Source organism: Cavia porcellus, unplaced genomic scaffold (genome assembly GCF_034190915.1).
Source record: "Cavia porcellus strain 051 isolate PalLab524CR breed Dunkin Hartley unplaced genomic scaffold, mCavPor4.1 scaffold_11, whole genome shotgun sequence".
Taxonomy (NCBI): Eukaryota; Metazoa; Chordata; class Mammalia; order Rodentia; family Caviidae; genus Cavia; species Cavia porcellus.
This window is the reverse complement of record NW_026947494.1, coordinates 47,310,029-47,334,352: the sequence shown is the minus strand read 5'-3', so window position 1 is coordinate 47,334,352 and position 24,324 is coordinate 47,310,029. Positions and strand designations below refer to the sequence as shown.

General features: G+C 38.5%; 1 protein-coding gene across 2 annotated transcripts in view; it reads right to left on the bottom strand.

The window, feature by feature from the left end:
• Positions 1-24,324, bottom strand: part of Rab3c (RAB3C, member RAS oncogene family) — a 254,491-nt gene that overhangs the window by 22,289 nt on the left and 207,878 nt on the right. For both annotated transcript variants that reach the window (XM_063258204.1, XM_013152905.3), the window contains exon 4: positions 6,938-7,062. In XM_063258204.1, coding sequence (XP_063114274.1) covers positions 6,938-7,062 — 125 coding nt within the window. The remainder of the gene's footprint in view (positions 1-6,937; positions 7,063-24,324) is intronic.

The following is a 24,324-nucleotide window of genomic DNA, read 5'->3' as shown; positions in this document are numbered from 1 at the left end:
CTCAACAGCATCTCTTCAGTCTGAGCTTCCTCAGACTTCAAACAGGCAAATGGATGCTCTTAATTTCACAAGTTACTCTAACTCTGAGTCCGCATGTCTATCATAGCACTACATACAGACTTTAGCAGTGATTATTTTGGAGCCCATGACTTACCAGAATCTTCTGGTAGGGCAGGAATTTTGTCTAACTGTACCCTTCCTCCCAGTGCCTGGCCAATAGTTGGTGCTCACTCATACTGAAGGCAAGGATGAATGGTGAATTAATAAATGAGCAAATAAAAAAAGAACTGTAAAGTAGTCCAGAATTCTGTTTTGAAGCATTTATTTTCTTTTTATTATTATTATTATTTTTTTTTGTCTTTTTCCTTTTTATCGGTACCGAGGATCGAACTCACGACCGCCTGCTTGCAAGGCAGGTACTTAGGCCGCTGAGCTAAATCCCCAGCCCCGAAGCATTTATTTTCAAAAAAATAAAAATAAATTCTGTTTTCAATAAAAGAAATAAACTGGAGTTTGGGAAGAGAGCCTTTGGTTTGTTTATTTTAGTGTGATGAATTTTTGTGCAATTCCAAGTGGGCTTTTCTAGATTCTCATTGGAAGTATTAAGTATGCCTTATTATACAACCTTAAATTCTTTTTCTGATACCCAAAAGCTTCCTTGAAAAGTGTTGTTCCCATCAGCCACAGAGCAGAAGGCCAGGGAGGACTAGAGGGTCAGAGTTCTCAGGGTGGAGGGAGAACAAGAAGTCAACAAGAAGCAAGCCCTCCCTGCAAGCTGGTGCCACGTGCAGGCTGCTGAAGGGGAACCAAATGCCAGCCCCTTCCAGCATGCGGACTGGGAAACAAGAGCTAAGGCACTACTCTCCCCTCCCGCACTGGCTGCGATGATAGCTGTTGAGGTAAAATACAACTTAATGCTTGTAGTGTTTAGTGTTTCACTGACTTTGCAGGTCTAAAGCTGGTAGCCTGATCATCTATTCTGAGGATAACAATACACAATGTAGCATCTATGGGGGGGGTCTCCTTCTGAAAGAGATCATTGTTAATTTCCTATTATCTTGTTTTCAAGTCCTGTATCATCTTCATTGTTTTGCTGGGTTGGATTTTATTTTATTTGTCTTGTTGGATTTTACTATATCTGATGGCATGGGCAGCTATTTCAGAATTAACAAAATATATTATGGTAGCCATGTTGGATTCACTATTATCTTGTTTGAATTCTTTTATTGTGCTTTTTCATTGGTTCTATTCTGCTCTGTTTGATTTTTAATATGTTTGAAAATATGGGCAGCTAATTTCAAGACAAGAGGCATTATGTAACCATTGTTGATTTCCTATTATCTTGTTTTGAAGTCATTCATCATTTGCACTGTTTTGTTTTGATAGGTTTTATTTGCTTTTATTTTGCTTGGTTTTATTCTCTTTAAAATAAAAATTGAAATAAGTGAGAAAAAGTTCTCATGGGCTCTGTACTAGACCAACAAGGACAAAGGCATGAGTCTAAAATTTAAAAATATGCTACATGATATCATGATAATTGTATGAGTAGAGAGTAACTAAAAATAGTATCTATTATTTACTTTAGCAAGAATATTAATGCAAATTAAAACTCATAAAAACTGACTCCTTACTAATTATTCATAAAAATTACTTGTCTCCAAAAGCAACTATAATTTATCTACAGTCTTTGTTTCTCTGGCTGCAATTTTGGGAAACTTAGAACTTTCTGGCCTTTGAGAGTTTATTAATAGGGTTCAATTATTTTTTCCCTCTCAATTTCAAGGTATACAACTACTTTACTCACCATAAATTTCTTTCTTTTCCCCAAGTAAACTACTTTTATGTTTAATAAAACATATCCTTACTTATTTCTCCTAAATTTTTAATTTAATATTTAATAAGTGTTTTCAAAACATATGGTGATTATTTAAATTAAAATTGTGACATACACAAACCCATTAATCTTCCTCCCAAATATATCCATTTCCTTTGAATACACATATCTCAGTGTTTTTGTCACTTACTGAAATAGTTCTGGGAGCCTTCTTTTGTGAGTGTTTTAAGGAGGTGTGATGAAAAATATGGTGAATGCTGCAACCAAATGACGCCAAGTGACACCCAGCAGAAAGGCAGGCTCATAAAAACAAATAATGTGGGGCTGGGAGTTTAGCTCCGCAACATAAGCACCTGCCAGGCAAGCACAAGGTCGTGAGTTTGATCCCTGGTACAAAAACAAACAAGAAAACATACACTGTGCTCTCATTCACTGGATCCAGCACCATGTGACTTCTATCCCTTCTCCAAAGTCAAAATGAACAAGAAAAGTAAAAATTTTAAATTGATTGAAGACGTGCAGGAAGTTATGACAATGCACCTAAGGACATAAAACTGAATTTCTAGAATTGCTTCAGAAAATGGCAAGAATGATATGGTAAGTGTGTTAAAGCAAGAAAAAAATATGCAATGGCAATGTGTCTCTTACAGTAATGAATTTCTAAAAATTTAAAAATTCACTGTATTTTTCAATCACTGTAATTTTCAATTTTACATATAAAACAAATTTTAAGATTGTATACATTTGTAATTGTCATACATATATTTTTTTCCCAGTGTTAGAGATTGAACCCAGAGCTTAGAGAATGCTAGGCAAATGTCCTATCACTGCATTGTTTCCTCAGCCATGTAATTACATAGTCCAAGCTGGCCTCAACTCACAAGGGAGCTCTGGCTGGCCTCAGATTTATAGAAATCCTCTTTCCCCAACTTCCAAGTGCTGTGATTACAGGTGTGTACTACCACACTCTGCTTCTTTAAAATTTTGTGAGAGGGTCTCTCTGGTATTATAGGCATGTGTTACCAGACCAAGTATAATTGCCATATTTTAAATTTTATGTAAGTTTTAAAACAAAATTTTCTTATGAATTATTACAGGTACATGTCTAAAAACTGTTAAAAGCATGCAAAGGAAAAATAATATCAGCTATAGGACTCCTAGTCATTAAAGTCAGAGTTCTAGAAACTTAGTATTTATGAAAGTCACACGAGTATTTGTTACAGATGTAGAATCCTAGGCTTTGCCTCAGAAACTGCTGCAGCAGGTCTGAGGTGGGTTGACGAGCGTGCATTTGAAACCCCAGCACAATCCGCTGCAGGTGAATAGCCAACTGACCCTTCTAAATCAGAGGTTCTCAATATACACAGCTGGCGGTTGGATATGGAAATCTGAAGGTGAAGGTAAGGTCCCTGCTGGGACCGGATTTGGAGTCATCAATCTGTAGACAGAGCGAAAACCTTGGCGTAGGCAGGAATATCCAGGAGAGAGTGCAGAGAAGCAAGGGTGATGGGCTGGGGTGAAAGCCAAAACGGAAGGAGCAAAGGAAGGGGAGAAATCTACTAAGGAGAAAACAGATGGCCAGAGAAGGCAAAGACTGGAGAGCATCACGGCCACAGAACCAAGATTGTAGCAATAACAAGGAAGCAGTGCTCAGCAGGACCAAATGAAACAAAATGACCAGGTAGTCAAGCCAAAAAATTTTCTTTATATGTATTGTCTGTGGGAGATACTATCATGGTTCCTGGAAAACAGGGTTATTTGTCAAATTACATTCCAGGCACCTGTCATACTGTAAACAATGTCTGGTGAATTATATTCTGTTGACAAGGATATGTGTCACTGAGGAATTTTAGAGCTCAGCTACAACTTGGGAAATTAGGACAGGTCAAGTATTGTATGGATATAGCCATCCATAATGGAGATTTAATCATAACCAAATCAATAAGGCAGTTATTTTCAGTGATTTTCAAAGATATGGTAATCACCTCTAATCTTGGTGTATGACAATATTCTAAAATTTTGCCAGTAAATTTTTTAAAAAATTAAGTAAAGGCCTTTAAAAGCATTAAATTGAGACTCTGAGAGTGCTCTTCCCCCAAATTATCTGTCTTGATCATTTATAGACACGTGTAACCATAAGGTGAACAAACCACACTGAAAGAGGTAATGGCTCTCCAAGAACATCCATGTGTCAGTTGTCATGACAACTTCTAAATTTTATAGAATAGAGAGAAAAATTCAGTTAGAGACCAGGGGAAGAACTTGCACAGGAACATAAAACCTTTCTGTCTCACAATTTCAGGAACTTTCTCACATCAGCACAATGAATGGAGAGGATTTTGTGAGTGCCAGTCAGCAGTCAGTGGAGTTCTAAGGAAAGTCATTGTATTCCTGTGTTTATGTCCTTGTCACATCCCTTCCATAACCTGATCTTTTCAATACCAAAGCAGCTTACTAGAGTGGTAAAAATGGAGCCCATTACCTGGATCTTTTGTACTAATGACATTGAACAGATCTTGGTTCTAATCCACTTTTTTTTGGACAAGACAGGTTTAAGGTTTATTTACAGAGACAGCCTGTATCTGTGTGGGAGTTTCTTCTCCCATGGGGAATATGTTTGACTAGTCAAGAAAATACAGGGAGAGATGGTCTCAGGAAGCCACCTTCCAAGGCTCTTATGCATTCCATTTCTCTCTGTCCTTGGAGACCTACTAGTCTCCTATTTTCCTGAGAATACTCAAAAAGGTTGCCAAATTTTTCAGATTTTCCTAAAATATTGTTAAGTTGGCAGAATGGGAAGGGACACTACTGTGGGAACAGACATGAGTTGTGTGACATTTTCTTCATCTAGTGACAGTTTTTACTGCAATGAGCTCGTTTTTGATCTCATGAGATGATAAGATTCTTAGAGTAAACTGCATGGTTGATATCTGAAATCACCGTGAGACAGGATGACCCACTGAGAGGACTCTGCTTCACTACCCACGATACAACTGCAGCAACCTGAGCCCAGATCATCCCTTTCACAGCAGTGTTTTCAAACTGCAGGTTTGTGATTTATTACTAGGACCCACTTAAGAGTTGAATCCATCTGTGGGGAACCACTCAGACTACTTCATATCTCAGGGGTGTCACCTCCTCAGGTAGTGCTGGCACACAGTGAGATACAGTTAGGTAACCACGACTTAGCGTAGGTAAACACACATGTGGAGGTTATGGCACTAGGTAAGAATGTAAATATGAGATAACAACCTGTGTAGGAATGATACAATAAAGACAGGCAGCTCTGGTGCTGGCTCTGGCTCTCTTGAGCACTTACATTCTTGTGCTCTGCTCTAATCCATGCTGCCTGTTATTGTTGCTGATATCTGGATGATAAATTTAACCTAGGACCTTACCTGAGAAAATCTCCCTTGGACCCCCCTAAGTGGCTGACACCATTATTTTGAAAAGATGAAAACTAAGCATGTGGAGTGAATCTCATTTAGGAAAAGTAAAAATCTGTTTTGTGAAACTTGCTTTCATCCTCTACAAATGCACTGGGTTGCTAAGTTGAATATATGTTTACCTTAGGGCTTTTCTTGGCTAAAAGTCCTTCAACATTCTTTTGTGCTGGAGAAAAGATTGACCAGACACATAAACAAAGAACTCTAGCTCTAACCATTAGAACTGGAATTGTTCTTGAAATGTACAACTCACCTACACAACACCATGTTAGGTCCTAACAGTTTTACATACTTTCGATTTTGCTCTTCTCAATGTCTGTTCCTCTGTATTCTTTGTTCACAATGCTTCCTCTCTTAGTCGTTTTCAAAGCTGGATCTTCTTGAGGGACCTTTGAGCCATAGCTTGCATTTAACTCACATAGTTACTATCTCTTCTCAACCACCTGTTCCTAAGGCTACTGCTGGTTCCTTCCCAGTGTCTCTGTAGGCATCTCCTCTGCATTACCTGACCTGCCCAAGTCCACCCTTGTCTCCTCCAAGACTCCCCCACTGAGAGTCTTTCTCTCCACTGGTCTGCCTCCCTCCTCCTGCTGCTTTCCTCTTGGTATCTGCTTTCTGGCTCATGAAATCCTCATTCATCTGCCCTTGTTGTCATGTTATTTCTGTTTTCTTGTGTGTATCTCTAGTCTCGCTACTTGACTGACAGCAACTTGAACCCAATAGCTGTGGATCATCATTTTTTGGTTCACTGATTACATCTGACACAATGGAGGGTACATAGATGTTCAGTAAAAACGTCTCAATCAGCCATCAATTCGTCTTTTATACTGAACCCTACCTTACTTGCTTTAGCATTTTGCTCATTAGATACAATATCTGTGTTTGAAACAACCTTGCTATTTCTAAAGCTCTCACATATTATGTCATTTGATGTTATCTCTAAGGGCTTGGTAAGGTAGGTATAGATTAAGGTAATGATTATTTTTCTTTTTTGGTAAGGGGGATTGAACCCAGGGCGTACATACACTAACGTACATTCTCAGCTTTTAGCGTGTGTATGTGTGTGTGTGTGTGTGCATGCGTGTGCGTGTGTGCATGTGCATTGAGAAGGATGCTAAGCTTCTAATTCACTTAGACTTGGCTCAAACTTAGAATCCTTCCCAAAGTGCTGGGGGAAGTAATAATTCTTGAGAGACGAGAAAACTGAGTCTTTAAAAGGTTCATGACAGTAACATGGTTTACCAATGATGTCCCTAGAATTAAAATCAAGGATGTCATCTGTTCAGTGCCATTATTGTCCTCTAACAGAAACTTAAAAGCAAAAATGATTACACAATAAAACAAAATACTCAATGCAAAATGATGTGCATGAAGAAAAAAAAACTAAAGTAATAGCATAAGCTGTATTTCTCATGAAATAATAATTTGAATATTTTGTGCTAACTGCAACATTGTGGGAATCATTTTTGCTCCTGTAATTGTGTTTGAATTAAACCAATGCCAAGTAAGTAGGAAGAAACCCACTGACTGCTTATAGAGGATGAGTCACTTTTCATAGTCTGTTGACAAAGTTCCATTAACTCCATCCCAATAGTGAGCTGTGATCCTGTTGGTATTTCAAATAATTACCAAATTCTTTTGTTAACTTATTTCTTACCAAGCTGTTCTCCTAAACGTTGGCCTCTCTCGGTTGAAATGACCCGCTCATCTTCCATGTCACATTTGTTTCCAACCAGGATAACCTGGGCATTATCCCAAGAGTATGTTTTGATTTGTGTTGACCTAAAAGAAAAAAAATAATAAGCATAAAATGATCAGAGCAGGGCAGAACAGCGTAAAACGAACGAGGAGGAATACAGCCCACAGATGACGATACCAAAAAATGAAGTCCAAATGCCTGACATTTAAAATTAATTAGTTCAACACAACGCCACCCTTTAGATTCTCACCAGGGATTCCAAGAGTCAGAAATCAAAGCAACAGGCTGCGAGTGTTGTTCACTGGCAGAGCACGTGCTTAGCATGTGCAAAGCTAGATGTTTAATCCCCAAGCACTGATAAAAATAACCAAGTCAACAGTGGTGCTGTGCCAAGAATTACTTGATAAGAAGAGTACTACCCACTTCTTCCTTTCCCTATTCTACTCCTGTCTTAGGTGCTACAGTAAACTAACCACCATTTTGTAGAAGATGTTCCCTGAAATAACAGTAAAAAGTCTCATGTCTCTAGAAAACTCTTTCAGGAAAACTTTGGTCCTCTATTTACAGCCCCCCACACAAAAACTCCTTTTTTCTAGTCACAACAATTTAAGGAGGTTAAAAGGGGCTCATGAAATTGAAGGGTAATAATAATCTGTAAAAAGAAACTGAACTAATATATTCAGGCTTTACATTTTTAATGAAAAATGCATGTTAATTAATATCAATATAAAAATACTGGCATTTTAAGTCACTACAAACAGACATTTGGAACCCAGAACTGGCCTCCAGCATGAATCCTGACAAACAGCTTTTGATTTCAAAACTTAATAATTAAAGTTATCACGTGCAAGTATTATTTTACATATGCCATGTTAATTCAGTCTTCAGAATAACACAAGGAAGAGACTGTAATAACATTTCACAGTTGAGGAAAATGGGTAATGGGGTTTAAATACTTTGCTCAAGATCACACAGCTAGTTAAGTGGCAGACCTGGGACTCATCTCCAGGTAACATGGTCCTCAAGTCTGTGATTTTGAATGTGTTTCCATAGTACTCTGCACAAGTTTCCAGATTTAAGTGCTAATGCTTTCATTGCTACCCAGAAAGGAAGTCAGGTTTTTAAATTTTCACTTTCTATTATTTGAGGACAATAGTCTTAGGTATGTGGGAGAGACATTGCTGACTGCACAGTCATGAGAGACATACTAGAATTTTGAAAAGCTAAACAAATGGTTAAAGTTTGAAGGAATAGATTTGTAAGTGTCAAAAAGAGAAACCCGGGAATGATCTTCCTAACAACTGTCAAATTCTTTAGGACTATTAAGTAGAAAATGGAGACAAGTTGTTCTCTACTTAAAGGGAGAGTAAAAAAGCGAAGTGTTTTAAACTGCAGCTGGAGCGTTTTCAGTGAGCTGTGGACACTGTTTCTCCCTCTTGAGAAGAAAGCAATAGCTAAGTTCTTATTCAGAGTTCCCTTCAATCGAACATAAGTTTCCAAATGACACTAATGTAATCTTGATTTCACCTGGACAAGACAGAGGCATACCATGTTTCATTAGAAAAATCTGGGCCATATGATAGTTCTGATACTTCAGAATACCATATTCTTTTAGGAACAGTGAGGTGTGGCAGTCTCCATGGACTGGAGAAAGAAGGACAGAAATTTTAAACTCTGATTTTTATTACATCTTATACATGGAGCACTTGAAAAATGATCAGTTCAAAGCACATTAAGGTATAAAACTTACCAAACACGCAGAAAAACTATAATCCTCAGGTGATAATATAGTTTTACAGAGAAAATCCTGTTTCTTTTGGAGGATCTGAAATTGATTGGATTTCCTTCTATAATTAAAAGTACATGATCCTTCTCCTCTGGCAGGTCTTATAAACTGAAAGCCAGCCAATGCTTAGAAAGGCCTTGTATCCTTGTTGCACTGAAGAAAGTTCTTTTTTCTTTTTCTTCTTCTTTTCTTTTTTTGGTACCGGGGATTGAACTCACAGCCTTGCACTTGCCAGGCAGGCGCTTAGGCTACTGAGCTAAATCCCCAGCCCCTCTAAAGGAAGTCTAATGTTGGTAGCACAGCCGGAAATCTGATAATCAGGAGGGAACTAGTCACACAGGTTTCACAAGAGACTGTCACAGATGTTCGAGAAGAAGTTTGGGCCAAGGTGAAAATGACATGGATTCCTGGATTCTTGAGTTTCCTCTGACCTGGGTGGAGCCATCCTTCTACACGGAGTGCCAGAACACCACCAAGGCCAGAAAGGGGTACAGCTCACCACTCACCAAACTAGTCTTTGTCCTTTAACCAAGTTAACAGCATGCTCACTTCCACCCTTAAACATGACTAAATATGGTTTTGCTCAAAACATAATCTATGAGCCTTTAGGCTGCTACACAGATTATCTATTTATGTATGCATATCCAAGTTTTTCTGTTCCTTAAGTATAAATATTTTAGAATAGTATCCTTGTATGTTCTAAATTGCTAATCACCAAAAAAAGAATTTCTATAATTTCCACGGAATTATAAAGAATAGCTTAGAGAGCCAATGGAGATTGGCTTTCTTTTCAATAAAATCAAAACTGTGGTCTCGGATATTTGTGTTGAGGTGGACAAAATCAGGCTTGACCTGATTTTACAGCTGAAATTGGGTTATGAAGGCTTATCATTTGGTTTTGATTTTGACTACTGTGGACTTACTGATGTTTTCCATCAGTTGATTAGGAAAAATAGTTTTAGACACAGCAAGACAGGATCAGAACAATATAACCTAAGATGCCATAAATTATAAAGTAAAAATGATTTCACAGCAATCAGGAATAAAGATGTAAATAATGAAACTGTCACATTGTAACAATACTTCTGCTCAATGTATTTGTTAGTTAGTTTTGATTCTTGTTGCTTTAAAGTTTCTTTCATGTATTACGAGGAATTTAACATATTTTTTCTTTAGTTGCTTTGCCCACTGAATGATATATAATCATGCCATGCCTATATCAGTAATAAATGCTATCATATTTTATCTACTTGTGGGTATCTTCAATACAGAGCACTAGACTGTTGTTTTGCAAGAAACTATGAAGTTATAGTTATTACTCTAAAATGAGTATTGATATCAGCATTCTTATCACTAACATCAAATTTATATACATGTCTACCTATAAAGTAGCTTTTGTCTCACCAACAACTGCATAATTCAATCAAGGTGACAACAATATAAATACCTATGACCAGATTAGTGAATACACAGGGAATGGCATCCAAGTTTGGTACTGCTGCATAGTAATCAGAATGAGTCATTTATAAGACATATCCCAGGGCCAGGAAATCCTATAAAAGGCAAACTTTGCATCTTCGATTTCGTGAGATGTTGTAATGTTTTGTATTTCCCTTATGAAAATCTACATTAAAATAGGAGCTTAGATTATTCCAGAAAAACCTGGAAATGAAGAAGTATAAACCTCAAGAGTTGAGAAAAACTCAGAGTTATGCACATTTTATCTACATCGTACTGTGAATTTAGGTCAGGAGAAAGCATGAGAGAAGCAAATTCCTCTCTTCCAACACGGCAGGCAGTAACACTGAATGTCAGTATTCTTTCCTGTGACATGGGGCCAGCATATTTTGCTTACTCTGGGACTACTGAAGGACAAATATGATTTTAGGTAGGCCCACACCATACTTCCTTACTTGTAGACATCTCTGTATAAATAGAATACATTCGTAGTCTCTCCTCGAGCTGCCAGATGTTCTTACCAAGTCCAGCTCAACTTACGTTTCTCATTCCTATTATCTAAATGCTACAAATGTTTGGAGTTTTTTTCATTAAAGAGCCTCAAATTTTGTTTTTGGTTTGTAGCTTTGGGTTTCAGTTCCACAGAAGTAAATTTTGAGGTGCTGAGGATAGCTTTATGCACACTAAGAACATGGTCACCACTGAGGCAGACCTGTACCTGCTTATGTACATTTTTAACTGGGAATAGTCTTTCTCTGTATGTCTGTTATGACTATGGCATGTTTGTTGAATAAATCTTTCTTCCATGTAGTATTTATGTGTATTTATTCATTTTAGCCATTTTCTTTACTTTATAAATTCTCTTATTTGGGAAATGAGTTTTCCATTAGAAGGACTGTATGATTTCTTTGTTGGGGAGAGACACACACTTAGAGTGGCTGTCACCAAATAATATATATGTGAAGAGATGATTTATTTCTGACTCACTGCAAAAGGTCCTTGGGGATTTACTCTTAATCTCAACAAGATTAATAGAATCTGCCCATATGCAAGTTACCATGGTTACTCTGCAAATTGCCGTTAACTCAGACCTTACCAGTACCAGACGATAGCCACCAAAATACTCATTATTTAATTTCCACTAAACTGAGACAAAAACAAACAAACAAAAATATCCCGGGCCTGTCAATTTTTATATATGTAATTGAGAGGGGGGAGGAAAGAGAGGGAGAAAGGAGGAAAACATAATTATCCTAATTTCAGCTTTATCAAATCTGAGAGTGAAGTTGCAGAAGCCATAAGACAGAGTACAGGGAGATAAAAAGGGTTTGACATTTCACACATACATAACTGAACTCTGTGTGAACTAAAATTATTTAAATCCAGAGAGATGTAAGCAAACCAACCAAATTCCTACAGTATCTCCATTCCTTCTCTCCTACTTATGTAAATAATTTCTATGGCAACAACTTCTGTAGAATGATGGGCTCTTGTTAGTCACAAATCCCTGAAAAGCAGTCCACAAAATGTACCCCAGTGACCCCCCTCCAAAAGCAATTGTCTTCTATAGTCTGATTTGGGCTGTAAACAGGAGAAATGAGAGAGAATATGACTTGCTTCCTTTCCCCAGTGAAGTTCAGTCAGAGCTTAAAAGCAGTCCCATCTTAATTCTGGAAGCTAACAGTTCACCAGTGTGGCTGTTGCCCTGAGTGTCTTTAGCAAGCTGTTCAGTGTCCCTTGAAAACATCCCTACCTGCTATGACTTGTTGTATAGATAGCACTAGACCTTGTTTTTTTTTTTTTTAAATTGGTTTAATCATTTACTTTTTCAGTTTTTCTCAATCTTTGGAAAACTTTTGAATGTTATTCCAATTTAGAAGAATTAAACAGCCCCAAGAACTTCATTGCAAGGATTAAAAAACATCTCGCTCCAGGTGACTTGCACACTCAGCATCCCTGGGATGAGCATCACTGGGATGATCCCTTCACTAGCACTTTCCTTTTACAGTGTTTCAGTAATCTATTTCTTTGTTTCCCATCTAACACTACAAAGTATGGTGTTTTACAAAGCAGGTGGTTTACAAGAATACATGCAAATTAAATAAATTTTAAAATAAGAGTAACAGTAAGAAAGAAAAAGAACACAATAAAATGCAATGATTTACATCACTCACAAACACCAATAGTTAATTTTAGGAACTTGAGAACTAGGCTTTTTATTTGTACATTAACTCATTTAATAAACAGATTTAAAAAGAAAAATATTTAAAAATAACTTCAAGTAACTATTCTCTAATATTTGGTATAACTATTATTTAAAGGAATAGGTTTATATTTTTGATTAAAATTGCTATATTATCATGAAAAATTGTGAAAGTAGAAAAAAAACTAAAGGAAAAAATTATATTTTTGAAACATCTCACTGCTGGGAGTGGTAATGCATGTCTGTAATCCCTGCACATAAGAGGCTGAAGCAGGAGGATCAATGTGAGTTTGAGGCCAGCCTGGACTCCATAATCAGTTCAAGGTCAGCTTGAACTACATAGCAAGACTTTGTGTTGGATAAAAATAGAAGATCTCACTATCTTCATTATTAACATCCTGGTGAAGATTTAGTGGTAGACTGTATGATGTACAGTCATTATATACTATGGGTGAACTATAGTTCCATGTCCAGCTAACTTTGAGCTTGAGTAAGTAAATTACTTTGGCCAATGCATGATAAGAAGAAATGACATGTGCCACCATGAGAAGTAGGCATCAGAGTCGTGGTAGTATCTCTCAGTGTGTTCTTGCTCTGTATCATAAGAAAAGCCCATCCTAGAAAGTTTGGTCTGTCAATCTGTCCCAGAAATGGGAAGCCAGCAGGAGCCCAGCTGAGTTCTATAGAGGTCAACAAACCAAAGCCCAGCTTATCCCAGCGCCCTTCCTGAGGGCTTGACTTGCCACTTTAGCTTTATCTCTTGTTGTTCTCCCTCCATCTCACTCTGTCATAAGTTTATGAATTTCCTATAAAGGTTGCATTTCCATGGAACAAGGGCTTTCATTCACTGTGAGTGGTTCTAACTTTGTGAGGCCCAAATTAATGAAAATTTGATAGCCCATTTAAGAAAAAAATGTGAATTACAAATACAGAGTTAGGTACAGGAAATTTTGTGACAGATGTTGGTGCTCTGTGTCTCTCCCACAGGCCTTACAGCTTCTGTGCTTGCTGGCTGACTTCCAAATGCCAGTATCTGCACATCTTTGCTTTACAGCTTTCTCCAAAGCAATGGGAAGGCACTGTGTCCATCAGGGAAGGCCAGCAGGAACAAGGAAGTAACACACTCAGGCACAGACCTCAGTCAGAGACTGACAGGCTGGGGTGAAAATAGCCCTGCTCGCGCTCTCTCCTTAGGGTACTATCATACTGATTCCCAGAGTTTCCAAATGGAATTCTTCTAGTACTCCTTACAGTGGCTGGCATGAAAACACACATTTGACTGGCTGTCTTCCCTTTCACAACTCATTTCCTTTCGCCCAATGGGTTTCTTGCACTTTCCAAATTGCTACTTTAATTCAAATTTCTATCTTACAGCTTGCTTCCTGGGGAACCCTACTAAGACACTTGAGGAAGGTTTCCAGGGGTGAGGAGTCTAAAACTCAGCAGTGACTTAGAGATGTTAGTGCTGGCTTGAAAACACTTTTTCCCTTTTTCAAAAGATCCAGCTTACTGAGCTTAACCTTTAATAACTTTGTAAAGAATCCCTCACAACTGTCACATGCCATCTGTCTAAAACTCACTGTCAGGCTCTTGCATCCTTTTGGGACGAGTCTCACCATGTGTTCACTGGACTCGGTACCTGTGGGTCACTTCTATAACTGTCTCACTTGTCCATATCTCCTCTGCACTATGGCTCCTCGAGAGCAAGGACCTCAACTGTTTCTCCATTATCATATCTCCATCATTCAGCAAAGCGTCCAGCACTTAGTAGGTACTCAAACAGTAAGCTTGAACTCCTGATTGAATGAATCATTAAATGACAGACTGAATGGCAAAAAATGCTTAATTAGTTAATTCAGAATATAAGTCTAAAATAAAGAGCACAGGAAGAGAATCCCCATCTCATATGCCCCTGTGCACTCCCTCCCGGATGTGTTGCTGGCACAGCTCCTAGAGTCTTTTAGATTTTGGCAGTGTTCATGGGAAGAAAAGGCATGTGATGGCCCCTCCACAGCCTGCAAAGGACATCTGTGAGACCAGTTATTCATTCCAATCTGGAGGCAACATGTTTTCCTTTCTGACCCATCTCACAATGATAGTCACAATGATATCGGAGAACCACTTAACTTAGCACATTCGCATGGAAGGAAAGTTGCTTTGTGGAGACTCAAATTCAACTTCCTCATTTTGTGGATAATTAGGCTGAGAGTCCAGATGTGAAGTGACTTCCCTGAGACGATGAACGCAAGTTGCCAGGTAACCACGGGGAAGGAACGTGTCCACACTTTATTAGTTGTGGGAGGTGGTAATAAACTCATATGCTGAATGCTATACTTGATTATCACTTCAAAATAAAAATATCTCCAGAGGAAAGCGAAAGTATTTAAATATACACCCAGGGGTGTCCTTTGGCTACATGTGGGACTGAACAGACTTGGAAGTGCCGAGGGTCTGTTTGTCTTGCCGCTGTACAATTGGCCTGTGTCTAGAGGCACAGCTGGGGATTTATTTCAAGAACCCAAAAAGCAGTTTCCTATTTCCATGTGGGTCCTGATTGCCCAGCGCACATCTGATTCCACATTGTTAGTCTAAACACAACTTACAGCTTATCTCCATCATACCTCTCTTAAAATTTCTGAATGAATTTTGATTACATAGGATGTCAAATTTTATTTTTTCAACAGTGTAGGCAGGAACAATTGGATGTCCTTTCCATTTATGCAGAAAATGAAAATGAAACAGAAGTAGTGAAGCAAGGGTCAGTTTTCTGGACAACAAGCAGAGGAAGGAAATCTGACTTAAGAAAGTAGCATTAAGTGAATGTGCTTCAGCTCAGGAATGTCTGAATAACTCTTTCACTAATAGAAATAAATTTGCTCAAATTTGACAAGCTCTTGTTGTCCTTAGAGGGATTTGGTAAGATATGCTTGCTTTTCAGGCTAACCATACGGCTTCCTGCAGGGGAGGTGGAATTTAGGATCTAGCATTGGCTCTGCCTTCACTCAGCTACCAGAATCCTCTCCTGCCTCTTTATGACCCTAATGGTTAAACAGAGGAGATGCTCCACACACATCCTGGCAATGCCTGAACCCTGAGGTCTGAAAGATATTAAGATAGGATACAGAAGAGGGAATTCCTCTACCTGTGAGGAAAGTGGAAATTTTAAGGAGGGAGAAGTAGAGTGACCAGTTTGTAGAACTTTGAAATGGGATCTGCAGGAAAAGGAGAAAAGGATATTAAATGATGGGTTAGTCAGTTTTCTATCGCTGTGACAAAATACTTAAGATAATACATTTAAAAACAGGAAAGGTTTACTTGGTTTCAGTCCTTGGTCACCTGGCTCTGTCACTTCAGGCCTATGGCAAGGCAGGGCACCATGGCGGGAGTATGTGCTGGAGGAAGCTGCCCTCATGGCAGCCAGGAAACAAAGAGAGACAGGAAAGCACTGAGGTCCCAATGTCACCTTCAAGGGTATTCCCCGAAGTGACCTAATTCTTTTTATAAGGCTCCACCTCCTAAGTGACCTAAGCTTCCTAGTAGGACCTAAACTAGAAACCAAGCCTTTAGCATGTTTGCCTTTGCAGGACACTCTAGACAGAAACAATAACAGGGAGGTAAAGAGAAAGACAGAAGAAATGTCATTCAGGCCTTTTGAAATGAAACTGTGAGTCTCATTTCCAGACAGGAAGCATATTATATGAGTGTTAATGTAATAGATAAGGCAATATCCTCTAGTCCTCCTAAACAGTAGACTATGCTTTTGAGACTTTTTTTTCAGGAAAAATTGTAAAGAACTTTGAAATGGTCAAAAAAGATGACCTGGAAGCAGCTTGCCTCCCTGGTAAGTGGCTGCAGTGTGACAGATTGCGGCCCTTTCAGGGGGAGAACCACCAGTGTCTCCTGAGATCCCCGCCATGTTGGAACTTAGGACCCTGGGAAACCAAGCAACCAGCCTGCCTCCCTGCTAAGCAATAGTGAACCTACTGGTGCACGGCCTAGAGTCAAACATCCCACTTCCCCACCCCTCTTCCCCTGTCCCCCTGTTGGCAAATGGGAACCAGAAATCTGAGCATCTCTTGGGAGGTTGACCACAGCAAATAAGGGGGATTTCCTTCTAGCATCCCTTTGAAGGCAAATTTTTTTTACTGTTTTGCTTTATTCTGATTAATGGTACTACTCTATTCAATATTCTGTTTTGATAAATTCTATAATGTTCTGTTTTTCATTTTATTTTGATATATGTGATTGAAAGAACAACTATTGTAAAGATAATGAAATATACTGTGATACCTATGACTGTTATCCCGGTAACCCCCTGTGAAGTTCTGTACCAATTTCACTACACAGTTTCAGTTGGCTTTATTCTGTCTTATTCTGTTGTATTTTACTACTTTCAAAAAAAAAAAAAAAAAGATGACCAAGGATTTGTGCAATATACCTTTCAAATTATCTCTACTTGTCAACATCTTGGAACTATTTGATGATTTTATAGATGATGGAAAATCAGAATCTCACTGATAGCAAGAAAGTAGTGCTAATGAATTGTGTCTGATGAAATGTAGTTGGTCACTGCCCCACAAAAATTAACATGTCTTTCAACATTTGGTAAATGTGTTTCTGCACTCATGATCTCTCCTTTACTCATTAAATACACCTGGAGCCTAGCAACATCTTAGTGGCTCCATCTTTATGTCATTATTTAAACATCTTTGATGCTCAGTATAAAGGTAGATGAAAGTTGTGATTTTACCTTTTGAGTATTTTTCATTAGCCCTATAGCAATAACGTGGTGAAAGGAAGGCATGTGTGTAGAATGACAAGACATCCTGGACCTGAGAAGGATGCTAAGCATTGTGATCACAGATTTTTCACCCTTCGCCTGGACGAAGACCGTGGGAGGCGCAAGGAGGAGCACTCCAGTCAGGAACGTGACACTGCACGCCTTACTGTTCCCTTGAGTGAGCAAGACTTTTTTTCTGGGATTTGGAAGACCCTGGTCCTTGCCAATTCACATATGGAGGACTGGTCCCTCTTTTGGGTGTCTGTGTAGTACAATAACCATAAATATATAATAATTACAGACATAACAGTAAAATGTAAATACAAACACAGAATAATAAATATCAACACAATAGTAGCTTCTTTTATTAAATGCTTTGTGCAAGACAATATATTCAGTGCTTCATGTATTATTATTTTGATTTTTATAATAACCCTATAGATAGATACTATTGTTTTCCCCATTTTGCAGATGAAGAAAATGTGAAATGAAAATGTTTTAGGATAAATTATCAAAAACACTTAGACAAACTATAGCAGAATTGGAAAACAAACTTCCCTACTGGAGTAACAGCTCTAAATCCTGGGTTTTAATTTGTGTGTGTGTGTGTGTGTGTGTGTGTGTGTGTGTGCCTAAGAGAACCAAGAGTATTCTTTGAAATTTTCTAAGTCTCTGCATTTTGTTCTATGAGAAGAACAAAGTCTGCTCATCTTCCTGCAAGATTTTCAAGACCTTTAAAACTAGTCTTATATAAAAGGAAGTTATTAATATTACTGGTAAAGTGATAGCATCAATTATCTATGTGACAGTGACACTGTATTGCAAATGATTCTTTATAAACGATCTTAATTCTCACTTTCTTGCTATTTTGTAACCTCTACTTAGAAAAGTGGAGGGATGTAGAAAAAAGCAAAAGTAAAACACTATGAATGTATTTCATCTCAACAAACACATTGTCCAACATGAGGCGAGAAGGTTAGGATGCAGCAGAAATGAAGAAAGATACGGTCTTGCTTTCGGGGAGCCTGCAGTCTGGCTCCACACTGTGATCATGGAAATATACCCAAATCAGCAAGTGCTTGCGAAATAAATATTGTGCACAGGACACTCTTCTCTCTAGTATGTGGTGATGCTTTTCAAACTTTATCAGGCAACCTCTAGGAGGTTTTCTGAAACCGATTTTATATGCTACACCAAGACATTTTGATTCAGGTGGGCTGGATCATCTGCTTGTCTAACAAGCACACAGGATCTGTGATGCTGCTGGTTGTCAGACCACTTTGAGGGGCACTGTAATAGGAGATGGAATTAAGTGGGGCACACTCCTTATCTCCAGGTTGTTATGTTCCCTGGAGACATAGTCCGGCTTGGAAAGGTAATGATGAAGCTGTCACAATGGGGTCCTTTGATTGAGAAATTTGTAGTGATTGTTCTAAGGGCCCAAGGGATTATGGGTGCTCAAATGGGGCTGAACAGGTGTGGGAAGCTCTCAGGGTGGTAAGGAGTTAAGGCAGCCCTGTGCTTAGCAATGGAGGTAGAAGCCTTGTGCCAGTGGACAGAGGTTGAGTCTGGGGCTTTGCATGGCACTGCCATCACTTCTGTGAGTTTGGCAGACTGCCCCGAGGAGACAGGAGAGAAAAGGGTGGGAGGTAGGTACAAGGGCATCCAGTTAGCTCTGTGTCTTGAAGAAAGGGGAGGAATGCTAAAAGGACAGGAAAATGGTGAGCAGGGCACAAGGAAAGATTAAACTCAAGATCGTAAAATGGACTTAAATGGGGGATGTGGTTCCTTTCCTAGGAAGTGAATTCTGGTAAAACGGACTGATAGAGCTAAAACTACTTGCTCTCTTTCAGCAAAATATTTACCTTTGTCCTTCCGTGCAATGTTTCTGAAGCTTTGCTATGAACTACTATAAAAATTATTGGGTAATAATTTCTCTCTATGTCTCTTTCTCTCCCTCACACACACATACACACACACACACACCATCTAACCTTTAAAATGACAATGATTTTCAAATGAACCAGAGCAAAGAAATCGTGTCATTGTAGAGAACTCTAGCCTTCGGAAAACAGAAAATATGAAAAGGCCAAGCCTGACAGTTGCCATTTGCCCTTGACTGCAAACAGTAATTGCTATTCAGTCCTTCAGATCTCATATCAAATAATCCACCGCATAATGGGCCCAGCACAAGCTGTGCATACAAACCACAGCACCTTGCTAACACTGTGTATTACAAAGTGTGGGGAAGGGGCTCACTGAGTCCCTGGCTCAGTTCAGATAGTCAGATCCAGTCCTAGTCTCACTGTGCTTCTGATGGAGCAGAACAAGCAAGATCCCTCTGTGTTCCTTAGAGACACACAAGATCTTGGTCACACCATATTATTGAGGGTATTCCAGAAGTTCACCATTAAAATAAGTTAGTTTCCAATTGCAAAAGCAATTGATCAACTAAATGATATGTGAATGCAATATGTCCATCAATGAAATGAGAAACCTCCCTCGCACACATTAACTTCATCTCCTGAAATGTACCTGTGCCCCTTTATGATTGCTTCAGATAAAACTGCCCAATACCCTTCTGCTTCCTCTGTGGATCATATCAGTGAGTTAATAATCATATCTCAAATTAAAACAAAATAAACACAAAGTGATTTCTATGAAAACACACACAAAAAGCATACTTTTCTAGCATTAGGAACACTTCCGTTTCCTGCCCAGTATTTTGTTGGTGCTGTGCTCATCTGTCCATTTGCTCTTGAATTGTTTTCTTGCCCTTCCTATGCTGGTCCTGCAATCTGTGTTTCCCCAGGCTGCCTGCTCAGCTTGTGTCTGGTGGTTTACACTTGTGGGAGGCCAGAGAGGGGAGGAGGGGAAAGGCTGTGCGTTTCTCCCTGGGCCCAGCTCCAGTGCCTCTCCAGAAGGGGCAAGCACTCTGATATTACAGTGTTTGCTAGGCAGCTGTCCCACCTTGTGGGTTCTAGGGACATCAAAAAACCAGGTGCTTTACTTCTCCAGCTATGATGGACACTTCATCAGGTCCATTTGCCACAGGGTATCTAAAATGAAAGGATGAAAGTAGTAAAGTTGATTAAATTAGAGGATCCAGAAAGATCAACTGTATCTAAATAGTAATGTAGCTACAGCAGTGTCATAGGCAGTTCAGGTTGCTTGAATAGAGTATCAGAGACTGCATGACTTAAACAACATTCATTTCTGAAGCCTGGGAAATGTGTGATCAAAACGCCTGCAAATTCAGCACCTGGTGAGGGCTCCTTTTCCACTGTGGAGAGGGGAAAACTTCCAAACTTTTTATATGCTAAATATAGCAGATGAGGTCTCTCTTTGTCTTTTTTAGGGTACCAACCCCACAATGGTTCAGGGTGGTCACCCACAGTACATCTAAATCTAATCATCTTTCAAAGGCCTCACACTTACATAGCATCACACTTAGGATTAGAGCTTCAACATATGGGGGGACACAAAGTTGAATGCATTTCCAAGTCTCAAAATCAAGTGGAGATAAATATAAATTTAGGGAGTTTCTAGTAGACACTGAAATTCTTACACTTTTTCCTACCTACTATTAACTCTACAAAATGCTAAGATTCAAAGCCTCATAGTTCTCATATTTAAGTTGTGTTTCTAGTAGGCTTATTCCTGAGAAAACGAGCTTCCACAACTAGAAAACCCTTTTTCTTTCGTTGAAGTTCTGCCTCTAAGGGCATCTTTTGTTATGAAAGAGAAAATAATTTTTCCTGAAGACTCATAATAGGTGATTTTGGCTCACAAAATGTAATACTCTCTTTCATTCATACAGTGTTCTAGCTACAATGAGCATCAGCATTACCCAGGAGTGTCACATGCGTGGACTAGGCTGGGCTTTTGCCTGCTTTTACTTACATCAGATGTGTTTGGGTGCATAAGAAGGCCTGATATCATATTTTCCTATCAATGCAAGTGCCTAGAGAAAAGAAAAGAAAGCCATGTCCCCTAAGCTTGCACATGGAATCAGCTTTGGTCAGATTGTGCTCTGTAGATGACATTATTATAAATATCCTTGTTGAAATACTAAATCAAGGTAGCAGGAGAGATAATTATTTGCTATTGCTAGGGGAAGATTGCTTTTGAGTATCATAATTGTCCAAATAAAATCTTGCCACAGCAAATATATAAGAAAGAGTATCCTCGATGTAGCAGAAAATAATTCAGTGAATAAAAGCCTTTTTAAAAATGTTAGTTTAACTCTGAATCAAATGGAAATTCTATGTAAGTAGTATCCCTTCAAGTAATTCTATTATTCATCTCATTGTAAATCACTTAATTGTTTTACAAGTCAAACAAATTGGAAACTGAAAAGAACTCGTGGACCACTTGATCTAGCTACCTTTCAACATAAAATACACCCTATTGGTTTACTCGCTAAGCCACCTAAAATGATGAGGTGGGAGAATACTTCAATAATTTCATTGAAAATGTTAGTTTTTAATTCCTGAGAAAATATCTAATTTTCTTGTCTTAAATTTGCTTTGAATCCTTGATTTTCTCCTTGGGAGTGAGATAAGAATATTTTTCTTTCTATGGCTTTTCTACGTACTTTAAGTCAAATTATCAAGAAATGCTATATCATGTTTTAGCATTTCACAATTTATTTGTTTTGCTTCAAGCCAGAAAAAGTAATGTCAAACATTTACTTAAACTCTAGAGTTTTGGAACTATGAGTAAATTAATTTTGCTTAACAGAGTCTGTATTTTTTATATTTACTACTATTTATTTCTTCTTATAGATACTTATATTTTTTTCTCTCTCTTTTTATTTACTCTACTGGTGGGTACCCACCATGCGGTGGACTGGATAATGTGTCCCACATCATGGGCTTGGTGACCTAATAAGAAGAAACACAGAGAGATCTTGTCTCATGCTCTGTCCACCATGTGCCTATTATAGCCCAAAAGTATCCCTCTGTGAACCAGGACTGAGTCTGCAATTACCTTGATTATGAATTTCCCAGGTAACAAACAGAGAAATAAACTCTTGTTGTATAAGTAACTCAGACGATGGTATTTTGCTTTAGCAACTTGAGCTCCCTAAAGCACTGTAGAGGAGTCACAATGTAGTATGGAGTCTTCATGCAGTGTTCTCACAGCTTATGTCATACATCCATTTAGCTAATTTTGACCTTTCTGGAGTTAATAAATCATAAGAGAACTCTCCAGGTAAAGACATCACCATCAGTCAGAAAGGGCCTGCTTCCAATGCAGGCCACATGCCCTGCTACTGCTGCCTTAAGAGGCATATTGCCATTTGATCAGTGCATGCTATGTGCACGTACTGCACTATTACACAGAGTCACATTAATGTGTACAATGAATATATATTAATCAAAATTAAAACAATATTTTTTGAAAAAGGATATCATACTAGAAAAAGTGAGGAGACACAAATATCTAATAGAATCACATGCCTATTATCTGTGTAAATGTGATATAAAAACCAAAGTCATTTTTCTAAATGAAAAATGGCTACCCTAGCAAGTCAAACCTTTATTCCACTTATTTTCCCATGCTGCAGAAGAAATGAGATTATGACAGTACTAGTAGGCCACGTCAATTCAAATCTTGCTAGGTCATCAGTGCATTTTCAACTCACCTGTTCCGTTTGTGTGTCTGGGCTCCATTACCTGCGTGCCACTGGTGCCAGCCCATGAGGTGGCTACATTGTGACTGACTACTGAGTCCACTGAGACAGAAGCTTTGGCTTATTTTTAAGTGGGTGTGGCCTAAAGGTACCAGTACCAACTTTTATATTATCCTCTGTTTGAAAAACAAGAGCAGTGGAATCCAGTGATTGTAACACAGTGCTTCTTCAGCAGGTATGATTTTGTCCTCCAGCTGAATATGACCTCATCTGGAAAGATCTTTGTTTAACATGACTGGGAGGAAGGAAGTGCTACTGAGATGCACTGGACAGAGACCAAAACTGCTGCTAAATATCTTTCAATTCACAGGATATCTGCCCCTACTCCCCAACAAAAATTATATGACCTAAAATATCAACAGCATTCTAGAGAACTGAGGGATTTCTTCCTTTCTTCCTTCTTCCTTTTCCCCCTTTTTTCATTCCCTCTTTTCTTCCTTCCCATTTTTTCTCTCCTTCCTTTATTCCCTATTTCCCTTTATCCTCCTTTTCCCCCTCCTTCCCTTTGTTTGGAGTCTCATTATGTAGTCCAGGTTGACCTCAAAAATCTTAGGCTCAAATGATCCTCCTGCCTCAGCTACTCAGCAGCACTATTACCATGCTTGGCTTGAATTTCTTTTCTTAAATAAGCTTTTTTTCGGAAGGAAGATGATTTTTTGGAGCGGCTGGTATTTTTCAAATTAAAAATAGCAACAACATACCAGTCCCTATATCCTGGGTTCACAGGAGTGGGAATCTAAGTGGAATATGTTTAAACTTTCTAATTCCCTTTCTGTAATTTTCCAACGTTTCAAATAGCATTTTGTCAGTAAATAAATCCAAGATAGTCAGATTTCACACAATTGTCCTTCTTTGTAGCCTAAAACCAGTTTGTTGTCTTCTTCTTTCTTCTTAGAATAAGCAGTATTTATAGGGTACTAATAAGTGCTGGAAGGTTTTCTAAGAATTTTATATATTTGCTCTCATTTAATACTCAAAATAACCCACATCATATGGAATTAATGTTTCCTTCCTTTCCCTGTTAAGTAAAATGAGGTACAGGGAGTGGAAGCATCTTGCCCAGAGTGATACAGGTAATAGATGGAAACAGTTCTAGGGAGTTAATGCCAGGGTTGGGATCCTTCACTTCTGTATGAATGTTAAGGCCAGAAGATTAGATATTCCATTTTTCACTCCTTCTCTTATGAAACTTCTGTTGAGTACAAAGAACATATTTACAATCATGATTTTTAAAAGGACAGAGAAAAATAAGTGACTAGATAATCCTTTTATTAGAAATTTAAGTGTTTATATTATGAAATTAAATATAAACTATTTGCTCCCTGGTCATGCATGAATTTGTGTACATCCCCACCCCCACCCGGGTCCCCTCACTTCTGTGTGTTATGATAGCAGCTGTGGAACAGGTTCTTAGGTGGTG